At 36.0% G+C, this 15,181-nt stretch overlaps 3 protein-coding genes across 7 annotated transcripts; 1 reads left to right on the forward strand and 2 right to left on the reverse strand.

The window, feature by feature from the left end:
- Nucleotides 1-498: 498 nt before the first annotated feature.
- On the reverse strand, nt 499-11,410 carry LOC105216453 (trimeric intracellular cation channel type 1B.1). Of its 5 annotated transcripts, none has more exons than XM_054232520.1 (5): nt 2,499-2,637; nt 2,227-2,437; nt 1,832-2,121; nt 1,491-1,763; nt 499-1,426 (listed from the first exon to the last, which is right to left on the reverse strand). In XM_054232520.1, the coding sequence occupies exons 3-5, from the start codon at nt 2,107-2,109 to the stop codon at nt 1,147-1,149; spliced, it is 831 nt and encodes a 276-aa protein (XP_054088495.1). In that variant the 5' UTR covers nt 2,110-2,121; nt 2,227-2,437; nt 2,499-2,637; the 3' UTR covers nt 499-1,146. The 5 variants fall into 5 exon arrangements, with proteins under 5 accessions (XP_054088495.1, XP_054088494.1, XP_054088493.1 ...); XM_054232519.1 differs by having other exon boundaries at nt 2,194-2,437; XM_054232518.1 differs by lacking the exons at nt 2,227-2,437; nt 2,499-2,637 and adding an exon at nt 9,962-10,109.
- Nucleotides 2,719-5,419, forward strand: LOC105216454 (uncharacterized). The gene is made up of 4 exons (XM_011190944.3): nt 2,719-2,901; nt 2,974-4,457; nt 4,515-5,141; nt 5,219-5,419. The coding sequence occupies exons 2-4, from the start codon at nt 3,002-3,004 to the stop codon at nt 5,383-5,385; spliced, it is 2,250 nt and encodes a 749-aa protein (XP_011189246.2). The 5' UTR covers nt 2,719-2,901; nt 2,974-3,001; the 3' UTR covers nt 5,386-5,419.
- A 454-nt stretch (nt 11,411-11,864) lies between the features above and the next one.
- On the reverse strand, nt 11,865-14,110 carry LOC105216456 (uncharacterized). Its single transcript, XM_011190948.3, has 4 exons — nt 13,437-14,110; nt 13,151-13,378; nt 12,894-13,089; nt 11,865-12,782 (listed from the first exon to the last, which is right to left on the reverse strand). The coding sequence occupies exons 1-4, from the start codon at nt 13,945-13,947 to the stop codon at nt 11,954-11,956; spliced, it is 1,764 nt and encodes a 587-aa protein (XP_011189250.1). The 5' UTR covers nt 13,948-14,110; the 3' UTR covers nt 11,865-11,953.
- Between the last annotated feature and the right edge of the window lie 1,071 nt (nt 14,111-15,181).

Here is a 15,181-nt window from a genome sequence, read left to right on the forward strand (position 1 = left end):
TATAATAAATATTTATGTACTTTGGGATATTACGTTACTAATACATAATACGCTGATTAACATCGTAATTTTAAGAACTACACACTTCTTTATAATATATGTTATGTTGGACAATTCAATTTGCTGTGATATTTTTAATTCACAAATTAAACAATATTTATATTTTAACTTTTGGAGTAAACTAATCGAATTACCTTTTGCAGTGGTTCTTACTAATTTGCAAAAATAAATTCAACTTAAAGCACGAGAAATAAGTCAGAGTATTAGTTATGATGTAAAATAGTTTTCCTTTGTAAAAAATTAATAATAAAATAAAACAGACAATAAAAAATTGTTAGTAGATATTTGATTTTGAGTTTTCCCAGCAAATGCGTGCAATTATTTAGTCCGCTTTTAATGAATGCTCCAGTTTCATCAATTCGGCTTGAGTGCTGCGCGAACTTCACTCTAACACAAGTTTTATACTCATCCTCTCAATGATAATATATAAATATCAAGTTTTGTATCTCAAAGGTATTGTTTTATTTTCATTTTTCTTTTTTGTAAAATTACTTGACAATATCTGACATAAAGCTTAGTGTTTTATTTTCTTCTCGTCATTTTTATATATATATGTACATACTTTGGCATATAGGTTTTTAAATTTAATTAAATTTGGCAAGATCTTAGCATATTAGCATTAATGGTAAATGCTAATATTGTATTTGGAGACATTTGTAATAAAAACGTACTTATGTTCATTACTGGCATTGTTGAAATAATGCATGAAAAATTAAACTAAAATAATATAATGCACTTAATAAAATAATAAATAAATTCCAATACAATCGCTTTTACACTAAAGTCAAATTTATCATTGAGCAAGCACACCCACTTGATGTTCAATCACAAGAATGACTTTGTAGTATACATTTTCGTTTCATTTTGAGCACTATGATATAAGTGACTAGAATTCATTGCTTAGATGTTTTCAAACTGAACAATATTTAAATGTAATGAATAAACAAAATTATTTAAAGGGGAAATCGTTTGCGTTAATTTCATCTTTTCGAGAAAAGGTCGTTGTGTTGTATTTGGAGGTTATAGTTTTAAAACCGCATTTTAACGTCTTTTTAATCATTGACAAAGCCACTGCTGATTGGTCTTTTAGTTGTTCTTTTTGCTTTCTTTTACTTCACCTTCTTTCGCCTGACCACGTCCCAAAATTTTAGCTAAGCTATCCCAAATACCACCGAAGAATATTGCGCAAGACAGATTTTCGAATGGGAGGAAAGGATCATGTATGCCCAAAAGTATTGAAGACAGTTTGAAGTATACTAAGAAAATAACAATGCCGAAATAGACTAATGCATGGGGCGCTGAAATCCAGTCTGTCTTTTTATCCAGTACAAATATGATTGAAGCTAACAATGAAGCTTTGGTGTAGCTGTAAAAATAATATTTACAAAATTAGATAAAATATTTTTACTTATATTTGTTTAAAGTCTTACAATGAAGGCTGCATGAATTCCATAGCTGTAGGTGTCCAGGCTCCACGAATCAGTCTTTCAATAAGCTTAGTGAATCCAGCGCCATTGCCCTTTAGTGTGCCAATTATAATCATAATTATCCAGGCATTTGGATACAGCTTCGCAGCGTGGGAGACACCATCATATACTTTCTTTGCGCGGTAAATTTCTTTCATTGCACTAGCCACCACTTTAATTGGAAGAAACTTGCCAATTTTATAGCCGATATCAAAAGGTGTATAGAAAACCAAATACCTGTTGTAAGAAATACCGGTTAAAGGAACACTTTTAACAAATTGTATGTTTATTATTTATATACTTACCACACAACTGTGCCCACGAATAATTGCGGTGTATTTTTAAGTGGAGCCAATATTGGTTCACCAAGCAAGGCATTGGCGACCATGCCTCCAGAGAAGATTACAAGCATAGTAGATAACCAACATGCAAGCGGATGTTTACGTGAGAATGATTGTGCATTTGAACCTAAATCTTCTCTAACAGCAAGCGCTGCAAGCAGACTGTGTGCAATGTCAAAGTAAGGAAACATTTTCAACTTTATGACCTGATTGGCCATATCCAAGAATGCTTCTGGATCCATTTTGTTGACAAACTAAAAGAAATATTATAAACTAATTAAATACGTTGAAAACGTATAGTAAATGAAGTTTGTCGGTATAGTTACACGGGCTTTAATCTAACACAATAGAAAATTTACGGGTAGTGCACTTGACCAGAACCGATCTAAGAAAAAATATTTTTTGAGCGTCTCGCACAATTTTTGGTACGCCTCTATGCTGGGAAAATGCTAAAAATAGAATTTTCGGATCTTTTCTTTTTTAGAAAACTGGCACAGCACGCATGTCATCGTTACATAAGTTATAACGGCTCGTCAAAGGGATAGACACTGATTAAATCTATCTGTTTTACTAAATAGTTAAGTTTAAGTTAATGTTACTTTTATATTCAAATATTATTTTAAAAAATTACATTTCTTTTCCCCTGCTTCGAGCGTTTACTTTATCCACGACGCACCAATTCACAACACAAAACCAATAAAACAATAATTTAAGTGCTGCCAAATCTTCAGCTTCCACATCAAACTGTTATCAAACTGGACAACTTTACAACACTAAGTTGCAACCTATAGCCATTCCACTCTTACACCATTACAATATTTGTCAAATTCAGAACGGCGAAAATCAAAGCGGCGAAAAGAGATTTCATGAACGCGTCTGTTTTGCACGGCACAAAATGTTCGCTAGTTTTTCCTGGTAGAAATTCTGCAAATAGTAAAATTATGTCAAAGAAATAGTCATAATATAACTTACATACCCATTTAAACTTAAACGAAAATAAATAGGAAAATTCTCGGCTGACGAACATAATAATAGTAAGTATAATTTTAGGCTGTGATGGCGGGTTTTAAATGGATGTTTACTAAACATATTTTTGCGTATTGTAGCTTGTATGGTGGTGCACAATTTATAAAAATGGACACGCTCTTCGATCAACTTAAAACGGAGACGCCGGCAAATTTGACAATCGCTGAGTCTACTAACACATGTGAGTCTATAAAGTCTTCTAAACGGTCACCTTCCCCAGAATCACATAAAGACTCGGAAATTCCTAATAAAATGCAGAAGTTATCAATAACAAACAAGTCTTCAGATAATTTGGGAACTCGTCGTGAATCAATGCCTCCTCCTGCAACACCATTTGTCATGAAAAGTGCAAATAAAAGTCGCAGTTTATCACCACCAAAAGGCCAATTAGTTAGACCATTTAAAGTTCTCATAGAGAGGAAAAAAATGGAAGACCTAGATGGCAAGAGTCAGAAGCTTGGCAAGACATCCAAATCTTCAACACCTGTAAAAAATGGAGAAAATTCACCCAAGAAGTTAACACCCACGAAGGCACAGCAAAAACTTTTTGATCCAGATGTGCTTGTTAAAGCAAAACAGTTAACTCAATTCAGTGTAAAACGTTGTAAGGTGCGTTTATTACGGCAAGATTTAGCAAAACTGAAACGAGAGTTTCATGCAAAACGGAAGAACCTGAAGTCACATAAAATAAATAAACGAGAGTCTCATGCAAAAAAGAAGAACGAGAAGTCTCATAAGAAATCGTCTCCTAAAAACTCCGATAAAAATGTTACACATGATAGAGAGGAAAAAGAATCAAAAAACGCTGCTGGATTTTTTATAAAGATAAACGAACTTACCCGATCTCCCAGATCAAAAACAAAAGTTGAAAAACCTGTGAAAGATAAAAGGTCTTTACAAAAGTCAAGTGCAGGGACGATTGCAAAAAAAGTAAATGCAGCTGCTGCAATTTCAAGCACCAAACCAACGAAGTTTACTAGAACACAACTTATAAAAATGTATGGCAAGCGCGTGTTTTGCTCTCGTGTTAATATCGAGAAGTGTTCTCATCCAATGATGTTGATATTTGAGTCCAATGCTCGTGCTCGTCGTTTACAAGCCAAACGTTCAAAATCCAAAAATTTGTCCGTATCTTTTCGCGATCAGGTCGAAATATTTGGTGACAGTAGTGATTCGGAGGAAGCAGATACAAGTCCAATGTACGAACCCGATGTAGCATCTACATCAGAAGCAGCTCAGAAGTCAGCGAATCTAATACCCATATCGTTAACTGCAACCCCAGCGCGTCTCAAAAAAGTGGAAAATGGTAAAGTTGTCGATGATATCGAACTGGATCCCTCGCTGTTTGTTGTTCCAATAGTTGCTAGTACACCATTTGCTACCCCAGGTAAAAAGAAGCGGGAGAAAAAATCGTTTAGTCCCCTCAAAGGGGATGGTGCGCCTAGTCCACGCAAGGAACAACTGAAATTGGCTAATGAAAAAATGCCGCCAAGCAGTTTACGACGATTAACTGCAGTTGAAGTCGACGAGGATGATGATGAAGACGACGAGTGTGAATATATAGGTAAATATGAGTGATACACAATTTGTTTAAATATTAATTATGAGTTTAATTTTGAAGTGCCCATCGAAATACCTGAACGTCGCATATCACGTACAAGTTCTGTCTGCGCGATGGATGATGTTGGTTCGGATAAACCTAAGGAAGCATCGAACAGGGAATCAGAACCTATCCCGTTGGATAGCATGTGCAATAAAAACACTGTACAAGACTCATCAGGAGAAAGTTTTGCATCAGCGGTAGAACAACCGCTTCCTAGCAACAATGAACAAAATCTGAGTAATACAGAAGCTGAGGCAGTAAAAAATACTGAAAATGAGGCAACCACTAGTAACCTTATGTCTGAAATGGAATCCGTTGAAAACGATAAACATGTGGTAGTGGAAACAAAAGCGAAAACAGTCGGCACGGACCTATTAGAGCTTCCCCAACTTACACGTATTGAAACAGTGTCGCCTTCTCAGTCATTGGATGACATCGTCAACACTTTCGCTGGCAATGCAAACGCTGTTGACTCAAAGGCAACAAGCGAAACAATTAAGGATAGTTGTGAATTGGTTTCAAATATAAACAATAGCTCCGACGCAAAAACAAATGACAAAAAAACAACAGAGGATCTCTCTATAATCGATACAGATTTGCGAGATACCTTAGATGATGATATATCTCTGCGATTATTCGTTGAAGGTAAGTCAATTATGTCATAACTTGCGCATATTAAATATTTTATTTTTATTATACATAACCTCAATTTTACATTACAGATGATACCACTGCTAATTCAAATTTCTTGGCAGACAGCGCAATAAATGCTAGTGAAATAGTAGACGGCATTGTAAAGGAACGTATTGATGAGATTTCTAATGATAAGCACTTGGGCTCGCCTAGTGAAGCTTCGAACCTTTTGAGCTCAAAAGTGACAGTCGAGTGATAATTTAGAACTATGTTCTTAATTAATTAGGTACTCATCAAAAACAAAAAAGTGAAAAGTTATTCCGTAATTCATTTTAATTTCTCCCTCCCTTCTTCATCCATTACTTATGTTATCAAATATACACACATTCATTTGTATATTTTTAATTGAATAATCGAAATTAATCTCTAACAAAACAATTTGTTATATGCTTGAGGTTTTTACAGGCGTTTATAGTTGTTAGTGTTTACAACGCTGACTATTCGGTGCCTTTTATTTTTGTAATGATATTGAATGAATATCAATTAATAAATCTCCGTTATGTTTCTCCTTAGCGTTTGTAAATAAAATCATTAATGTTTTACTTAGTTTAATGTTACTTAAAGTAATTTAATACAAAATGGTTATATCATTACATAAAGATTGCATAGTTTGCAATTTCATTGCTGAAAAATTTTCAAATTTTACACTAAAATTGTGTAGATATGCGAAGAACTTTGGCTCCACATACATACATATGTATTCTCCTGTACACAAGCACCTACAAATGTAGTTTCATCAAATTTTAGAACAAATAAAGAATAAGTTGGTTTTATAAGAACTTAATAATTAAGTCATATTCCACACCGAGATTGGAAAAAAACATAAATAAATTTGAAAAATATACTATATGATAAGAAGACAATGGTAATTTAAATGTTATGACCTCTTGTTAATTGGTTACAAACACACTGCCGATATGTATATTCGCGCTTAGTTTCTCTTGAGAGCATAACCTCACTTATTCGAGTGGCATCTATTAAATGACTTATAAGAATATTGAATTAAACATTAATAAAGTGAGCATAATTTAGTACGCTGGTAAGCAAATCACAGTTTAAAATATTTTTTTAACACTGCCACAGAAGTATGTACGAGTCATAACTATTTCCTCACGGTTTAAGAGCTTTTTTCCTTTCCACGGGAGTCAAGACTGCGTTAACTGAACAGGTCTAGATTTATATATATCAGACTAAGCACTATCAAGCCGGCGTAATTAGAGTCAATTGAGACATAATACAAACGGAGCGGAGCCATCAACACTTTCCTTGCTTCCCACCCAGTGAATTACGCCCTTGGAGTTGCCACGCGAAAACAGAGTAACCCTTGCGCAACTTCATTCTGGTTATTGTAGCAGGTTAAGCTCCTACTTATCCAAACTGAACCCCGGAATATAGAATATATGTCCTGCATGCAATGAGTCCCTCGCATGATACTAGTCACTTCTTTGCATGTCCAACAAATCCGACTCATCTAAGACCCTTTCTACCTTTGGTCCGATCCTGTCGAAACAGCATATTTCCTGGGCCTGCCGTTAGATGACCTCGATGTAAACTAGATTTATACTTTCGGTTCCAGCAGTGCTTTGCTAATCATTAAAACAACAACAAACGGACATAAGTAGGATATTCATTTGAAATTATATTTATAAAATAAAATAATTTTGATTAGCCTGAACTATTAATAGTGTTGTCGGTATTCAAGAATACGGTTCATTTTTCCAAACGAACGAATTTTTAATATTGTCCTCTAAGAGGCAATAAATATTATCAGTCTTGAGCGCTTCAACACCCATAGTTTTCCAAAATTCTTTGCAACAATTTTTCCACTGTCTCAAGTTATAGAATCCGCAAAAACGCCCTTTGCTGTCCTTTAGCAAATCCATGAAGTATGGAAATATCTCGTCAGCTTTCAACTTAGCCAACATATAGCGGGTCTTTTTGCGATTCAAGATGTCACCCAGTTCTCCGTAGATTTGCTTTGCACGTGATAATGCCTGCCGAGCAGCTCCTTTTTCTAAGGCGTTTTCAGAATGAATTTTGCCTATAGCCACAAGCGCTTCAGCTTCTCTGCTCTTGCAACCACTCTCCAGTGCATATTTTAAAGCTTTTCGTAGTTTCATAAGAGCATTGCTTTTATCTTTTGAGCTGAAAAAATATTTTTTTACGATGGAATTACATAACACTAAAAACCAAGAGCTGGCTAGGTTCGGGTTGAAACGAACATTAAATATTTTCGCAAATCAAAAGATTTTGTCAAGAGTTCCAGTACTATATAAGGTATAGGTACAGTGACGAGCAAAATTATTGGAACAGCACGATACCTTGACTTTACTGTTTTTACCACTGATAGTCAGACAACTGAGATTCAATAACAATTTTGTGTAAAATATTTTTGGGATTTTTTTGGAATAATAATGGATTGGAAGAATAATGAGAAAGTTGCCCGATGCATTTTAAGAGATCGCTCAAATCCTTTAGATATTCTAAAGTCAGTGTAAACTTTCTACCCAATATTAACAAACAGCTTCTGATTATTTACAGATTCATTTTGGTCTACAGGATAAATAAGGAATCATTTCAAAATATTTGCGATATAAGACCACTAATGAAGCTAACGACTATAGCTTGACAGAACGTGTGACGCTTTCATAATTTAGATTTTGTCATGGAAGAACTTGATGTAAAAAATATTCAAGATGAACTTGCCGATCAGAATAAGGGGCTTCTGGCAAATATAAGAAAACAAATTGCAAATAATTTAAACCGAACAATTTAAGTTTCAGAATTTTTTATTTATTAAATTTAGCAAATAGACTACAAACACTAAAATAACAAAGCTGTAATTACTAAATCATCAATATTTTTCCAAACTTTACGTCAAATTAGATTTCAAACCGAAAAATATATTACTATTTCGATTTCTGGGACATGTTAAATCACTACGGATAGATGTTCGAAAACGAAACAGTGAAATTCAGCGCATGGCATCACGTTTTCTATGACAATTTCATTTGAAAACTCATTGCAGCAACGAAACAAAAGTATTGGCACACTTTCTAAAATCAGGCTATTTCGCTTAATTTTTATCAATTATGGTAACTCTTTTTAAAGTACCGTTATGTATACATAAACACGTGTTGTAAAAAATCAAAACAAAAACCAGGGTGCCTTTATTGTATTGTTAAATTTGTGTTACTTTTATTAAAATGTGAAACCACCGAATCTCAGCGGAAAACAATATTACATTTGCATAATCAATGTAAACCGTACGCTGAGATTGGTGAAATGATGGACAGAAGCCGATATACCATACGGAGTATTATTCAACGTTTTAGAGGTACTGCATCTTTGCAAAGCGAAAAACGAACAGACAGGCCCAAAGCTCTAAGTTATCGCGAACGTAGTCAAATAGTCAGGAAGGTAAAAAAGAACCGCAGAATATCACTCACACAAATCTCTGCGGAAGCTAAGGAAGAGATGGGAAAATATATCCATCCAATAACAGTCCGGAGAACACTGCATGAAGCTAATTAAAGTTCTCGCGTAGCTAGACGTAAACCTCTCATTTCGAAAGCGAACCAAACGAAGCGTTTAGCTTATGCGAAGGAGTAAATAAGCAAGCCAAGGGACTTTTGGGACAGTGTACTCTTCTCAGATGAGAGTAAGTTCAAAATATTTCAAACTGATGGTTGGGAAACTGTGTGGAGAAAACCTTACACCGAACTGCAAAATTTCGAAAAATTGAAATTGCCAGAGTCATTCACATTTCAACACTATAATGACCCGAAGAATACTGCTTATGATGTAGGTATGTGGCTGGTATATCACATAAAACATACATTACCGCATCCCCCTCAATCGCCTGATCTAAACGCAATGGAACATTTGTGGGAAGAACTAGATAGGCGCGTTAAGAAGCGAGCAATATCATCAAAGGCTGAGTTGAAGGTGGCACTAATGGAGGAATGGCAGAATATTGGGGCCGAATCGACACAAAAATTAGTTTCATCAATACCAAAACGACAGGAAGCAGTCATCAAGCAAAAGGGCTTGGTCACAATATACTAATTTTATATATAGTTTACTACTTTGTTATTGTTTCCTTTGTATTTGTATGGAGTGTGCCAATACTTTTGTTTCGCTATAATTTTTTCATTTAATTAAATGAATTAAGGGAAATATAATTGATAATTACTCGTCCTAACTAAGGCTTTTTTTTGGTATTCAAAATATATTATATAAGTGGTAAACAACAGTGCTAAAGTCAAAGTATTTTGCTGTGCCAATACTTTTGTTCATCACTGTATATACATATATAGGTTGGGTTCTTTAAGCTATTGACAGAGAGGTTAAGCACTCCTTGACCAGCTTTGAGCGGAAAGTCAGTGAGTATATGGCCAGGGTTGCAGAGGTGTCACTTCTGAGTAATCTATCAGATGCAGAAGACTTCGCCTCCAACTTTCCCTCTTAACTTAAAATGTCACCGCGCCTCTTCTCCACCGACTACGTTCCGTCGTAGGAATGCGGATAAAGAAGGAGCTGCGAAGATTAAGCTCCTCAACACGGTATATGTATAGGTTAGATGACTTTAATTAAATTGTCGCACGTATTTTCTAAGGTTTATATATCAAAGTTACCACGTAGATACAATTATATTACGCTTTATATTCAAAAATTCCAGTTGAACGGACAGACAACAGACACCACACAATCGTCTTTAGTCAAATATAGCATGTGAAACATAACATAACTCTTTTGAACTTTTTACTTACTTCCATAAGCATATCCCCTCATATAGAAAGAGGTCGAAAAACACTTTGATATCTGTCACTTGGTTACCCAAGGCCATTTCTTTCCGCACCTTTTGCAGCATTTTTGAAGCAGCTTCAAAATCTTCCGCCTGCAGCATGAAATGAGTTCGTGATAGCAGTGAGCGTATGTATTGAATCTTATTCTTCTCCACACCAACTATGAGTAGAAATAAATCGAGTCAACTAATTAGACAGCTGAAAACGTTTTATAATTTATAAATGAATTGTTCTGTAATAATAATATGTTAAAAGCTCAGGGACAACGCCTTTTGGATAATACCCTAACTTTGGATGACCCCTTAATTCCTTAAGAAAGAAATTTATCTCCATTTTCCCATATCTTGGAACTAATTCCTTCGGATGGACTTAATCATGTTTAGAAGCAATTTTGAATAGATCTACTTACTCTCCGCGATGGTTATAGTAGCTTTGTGCGCCAATTCCTCCGCAGCTTTGGCATCCTGCTTTGCCACAACGTTTCCATATCGTAACAATAATTCCGCAAATTCACGTCCCGCTACTAAGTGCAACGTCGGGTAAATGCCCCACTCACGATCTGTTATATAGTCGGAAACCCAAGCTTCATTTCGGCTCAATATCATAGCTTTTTCCATAAACTTGATTGCATTCGGTAAGGAGTTTTCTGTAAAATATGTTCAAGCAAAGGTATATAAAAGTGTGTTCAGGTTAAGTTTGTTGTATGACAACCAACCGGATAAACTATGAAATTTTGCGGTTTTGAAATATATACGAGCAATCATCTCCTCAGCATTGTGATTTGGAACGTTTTCAATATCTTCACAGATCGGTATTACTATACTGTATATATCCTCCAACAGCCAATCGAATTTAATTTTATGAGGTTCCAGTAATTGAATAATCTGATGAAGACACATGGCTGTCGTCTTATAGCTTTGGGCGTGTCCCACTCTATGTACATTCTCCGCGACGCGTATATTCTCAAATAATGCCATTAACAGTTGAACATTATCGCAAACACGATCTCGTATGACTTTAGTTTCATAGAAGAAATCTTCTTTTTCGGCCAAGTTTTTCAGATGTCCAGCACCTATTTTGCAGCCCTCTTCATACAATTCTTTCACTAGTGCGCAATAGATGGGCCCTTGAAGACGGCGTGCCTGAATGTAGTCGAGTGCTACAAGCTGAGATCGAATCTTTTCACGATTGAAGAAGATTACAGCCTTGCGGATCGGCATTTTGTAAAACACTCCTTTATATATGTTTATAAAAATATAATAGTTAAGTCGGTGGTATTTCAATTGTCCTTTTAGTTTATCTAATACTATGAGTCGAAGTCTGGTCAGTATCGGTCTCCTTTCCTGTCGTTAAATGAGTATAAAAAATATGTTTGTGTATCAGTTGGTAAAATACAAAAATAAGACATTTTTAAGAAACCTACTACAATTTATATTTACAAAGAACAAGGTTGGTTCAATAATAAATGAAATCAATTAATTGAATGATAGCCCCAGTCCAGAAGAGATGGTTAAATAAAATATTGGCTAACCATCCTTCGCTTAATTATGAAACCAGGGTATATACTCACCGATATCAGCCTTGGCGAAGTTGGAGCCTACGTAAATTATATAAACCTTAACATAGAAAAGGAAAGAAGTGCTAGGTTTGGGCCTTCTTATGTATAAAGCACTAAAGTCGCACTTAAATAAATAAATAGGACGCTTCTATGCACTCTAGCCTACACGTCAAGAACCACATTCACTCCTTATTTAGTGGGCATATCAATTCCTTAGTTGAGTGGTGAGTTGCTGTTTAAACTAGACGATTTTGGTCCGGTATGTAATATTTGGCTGTGACAATTCACCCCGAAATTAGTATACACATGTTTATAAATAATGCTATTTATTTCAATTATATAATAATTGCAGATTTAGTATATGTTCAGTAATATATAAAATAGTATAGTCTAATATTTCATTCCTCACGTAGTAGACAACGTATTGGATCAGAATCCCTCACAACCCAAATGCCTTGGATTGTAGATCTTCTAGAAACCGGAGCATCTGAATATCTTCTTGGCTGAGATACTATACTCAAATATTTAGTTCTAGTGGTAGTTTTGGGTTTCTCAATATCCTCGCTAGAACTGCTATTTGAAAACTCGCCACTTTCGATAGAGAGCCCCTGGTATTCTTCTTCCATTACTTCTTTATTTATATATTGGTCAGTTGCAGAGTCTTCCTGTGTATATAAATTATCCGCAACGACACGTTCCAAATCTTCGCTCTCTTCACTTGTGGTGACCTCTGATGTAATTTTCTCTATTTCTGAAGCCCTTATTTTCGATACGGAACTGCGCGTGTTCAGTACAAGATTATATAGTCGATATAGGTTTTGAGATGAGTACTTTGATATGTCACTTAAAGTATTCTGCTTTATATAGCCAACTTGATTGTCTTCATCCCAAAAACGTTCGGCCAGGGTTTTCCAACGCCTTAATCGATAAAAGTCACAAAACGATTGTGATTTTATTAAATTGATCAGCTCAGAGTGTATAAGTTCGGATCTCAATGCAGCTACCATATATTTGGTGCTCACGAATTTTGCATGGTTGGCTTGGTGATCAAAATGGATCTTAGCCAACTCCATTGCCAGACGTGCCCTAACTTCTCCACCGATCAAACGACGCTGTGCATGCCCTATTTCCACTAGTATATCACCTTCGCCTTGCCAATAATCATTAGCTCTGCATATATCCAAAGCTTGTGCGAAAATTTCTATTGCACCAATCGGCTGGTCAAGGCTGTTTATTTAAAGAATATAAATTTATTCATTTTAACAATTTGAATCATACTGTTTCCGAATAGCAATCTCTTATATGTACATAATTTGTTTTCAATGGCATAAAACTTACCAATATAGTGTGGTGCCGAGCTTCCTGAGACAATCCAATTTGGACTCCAGAAACTCACGACCCTCCGCTTTCAGAACGCTCTCTTTCAGCAGAAGTAACTCCTTCAATGCCCAGTCAAATCTATCAGCATCCATTAGAAGGTCAATCTTTACGAGGAACGCTTTAAAAGCTATCAATTTGTTTTCCTTAATGCCCACTGTAAGAAATGCATTAAAGATAATATTTATAGTTTTAATGACTTTTATTTTTGAGAAGACCTTGAGCAACAGCTTTGATAGCTTTCTGTGCACGCTTCATAGCGTGTTTCCGTGTTATACCAGCTTCCTTTGCTTTGATCAAGTATATTTCGGCCAATAAGATACCCAAAGCTGCATGTAGAGTCGGAAACTTCTCAATTTCAGGACTGGTATCCGGTTTCCATGTTTCGGCACATGCCACATCCATTGCCGTGGATAGAATAAGTGTCGCTTTATGAAGTTGCTCCGCTGCTCAACAAAATAGAAAATTAGTGTTAATTCTCACATTTCTAGTAATGAGACCAACGTTTTCCTTGTTGCTTCAAAAATTTTGCGTATTTGAAAACGAATCTCGTGGATTGTTCCTTTGCTGAGAAATTTGTTGTAGAATATAGCATATATTTGGCTATTATGGTGTACAACTGTTTCGTCAACCAAACGAAGTTTTGCTTCTCAACAAATCCAAGAGTCTCGTAAAGTATTCTCCTCATCACATATACGCCATGTCTTTCGTCCAAATGGTAAACCTGCTCTGCCAATTTGACATTGTCGATAAGTTGCAATAGGAAGTCCATGTCCTCGTAGACATATTGCCTTTCGTGCTTCTTTTCGATCAGATCCCGCTCCACAGTCACTAAATATTCAAAATAACGAGCCGATGTGTAACACCCATCCTCGTAGAACTCCTTAAGTAGAACATCATAAATAGGTCTATTAAGCCGTTTGATTTTACGAATATCACTTGTCGGCTCCAGCTTCACCTCTCTATTGGAGCAGGGGTGTGCGTAAATTGCTGGTGTTGGTATCGGATCTGGCATGGTAGTTGATAATATAAGATTATGCAATTAAATAAAGTAAAGTTGATTAATAAATAAATGGTTATAGAGTTAATTAATTGTAGCGTTTAAAAGTTAAACTAAATATATGCAAGAAGGAAATACGAGTTGACTCGTACGATTCTATAATAACGAATATTTGAATGAACGAAAAAAATCTTGACATTTCGATATAAAAAAATCTATGAAATAAATCGTAGCAAAGTATAATTCAAAAGTCAAGAGAGTTTAATAGGAGTAGATTTTTATTCTCATATATTTGCTACAACTTTATAATAATAGGTTAGGAGAGGTTACGGATATAGGTTAGGTTAAGTTAAGTTAGGTTTAAGGGCTGATCCCTGTGCAGCATAAGATCAGCTTGAGCCAGTCCTTTGTGATGCCGCAAACTCCTTAAAATGGATGCCCAAGACACTCAAGGGACGACAAAGCGCTTTGAGCCTTTTACGAATTTGTATAGGCAACCAATTTGTAATTCGGACAGTTCAACTGGTTCCCCAAAATTAGTCTTGCCAAAATGTTTCAGCCGCAATCTAGCGAAAGCTAGACAATGAAGGAGAAAGTGGCTCGATATCTCAATTACCCCTTCTTCCATGGGTAATCTGTATTCGTCTGGATATTTAGTCTCACGGAATGTAGATCCATCGGACAGCGTCTAGTAAGGACTTCTATCATTACGGCGAGCTGAACATTATTAATTGCAAATAGCTCTGTGGATCTCCTGCGATCCACCTTAAGCAAGAATGATCTCGCAGTCGCTGGTCGTTGTCCAACGCCTACCGAGAGGATAGTGGAGCACCATCTTTTTCCCAATATGATGAGATTGCAACTTGACTGCCCTTACGCGAAAGGCTTTACAGTTCCCAGCGATACCGCTGTGTCCATGTCTTATATTAAAGTAGCTAAGCATTCCTTGACTAGTTTTGAGCGCATACTCAGCGAGCACATGGCCAGGATTGCCGCTCTACTATCCGATTGAATGGTCACCTCCATGACAGATGTAGCACTTCTGTGTAATCTATCAGAGTTGCCTTAATGGCAACCACCTCTGCTTGAAAAATGCAGAAATCTGACAGTTGTACTTAATGCCCATCTCTTCCAGAAGACTTCTCACCATCTTTCCCTCAGAACTTAGATCCATACGTGAAAAGGGTCACCGCGCCTCTTCTCATCCGGCTCCATCCTGATCACATCTCTTTCGTAGGAAGCCGCGAGG

This window comes from Zeugodacus cucurbitae, chromosome 5 (genome assembly GCF_028554725.1).
Source record: "Zeugodacus cucurbitae isolate PBARC_wt_2022May chromosome 5, idZeuCucr1.2, whole genome shotgun sequence".
Lineage (NCBI taxonomy): Eukaryota > Metazoa > Arthropoda > Insecta > Diptera > Tephritidae > Zeugodacus > Zeugodacus cucurbitae.

Excerpts from the sequence above, each read along its gene's own strand:
- LOC105216454 (XM_011190944.3), top strand. The coding sequence starts at position 3,002 with ATGGACACGCTCTTCGATCAACTTAAAACGGAGACGCCGGCAAATTTG. Across the intron at positions 4,458-4,514 it reads CGACGAGTGTGAATATATAG|TGCCCATCGAAATACCTGAA; the intron begins GTAAATATGAGT and ends TTAATTTTGAAG. Across the intron at positions 5,142-5,218 it reads TCTGCGATTATTCGTTGAAG|ATGATACCACTGCTAATTCA; the intron begins GTAAGTCAATTA and ends TTTACATTACAG.
- LOC105216453 (XM_011190943.3), bottom strand. The coding sequence starts at position 11,217 with ATGCCGATCCGCAAGGCTGTAATCTTCTTCAATCGTGAAAAGATTCGA. Across the intron at positions 10,158-10,406 it reads TACTATAACCATCGCGGAGA|TTGGTGTGGAGAAGAATAAG; the intron begins GTAAGTAGATCT and ends TTCTACTCATAG. Across the intron at positions 7,335-9,961 it reads GAGGGGATATGCTTATGGAA|CTCAAAAGATAAAAGCAATG; the intron begins GTAAGTAAAAAG and ends ATATTTTTTCAG.
- LOC105216456 (XM_011190948.3), bottom strand. The coding sequence starts at position 13,947 with ATGCCAGATCCGATACCAACACCAGCAATTTACGCACACCCCTGCTCC. Across the intron at positions 13,379-13,436 it reads TTTGAAGCAACAAGGAAAAC|CGGAGCAACTTCATAAAGCG; the intron begins GTTGGTCTCATT and ends TTTGTTGAGCAG. Across the intron at positions 13,090-13,150 it reads TATCAAAGCTGTTGCTCAAG|TGGGCATTAAGGAAAACAAA; the intron begins GTCTTCTCAAAA and ends CATTTCTTACAG.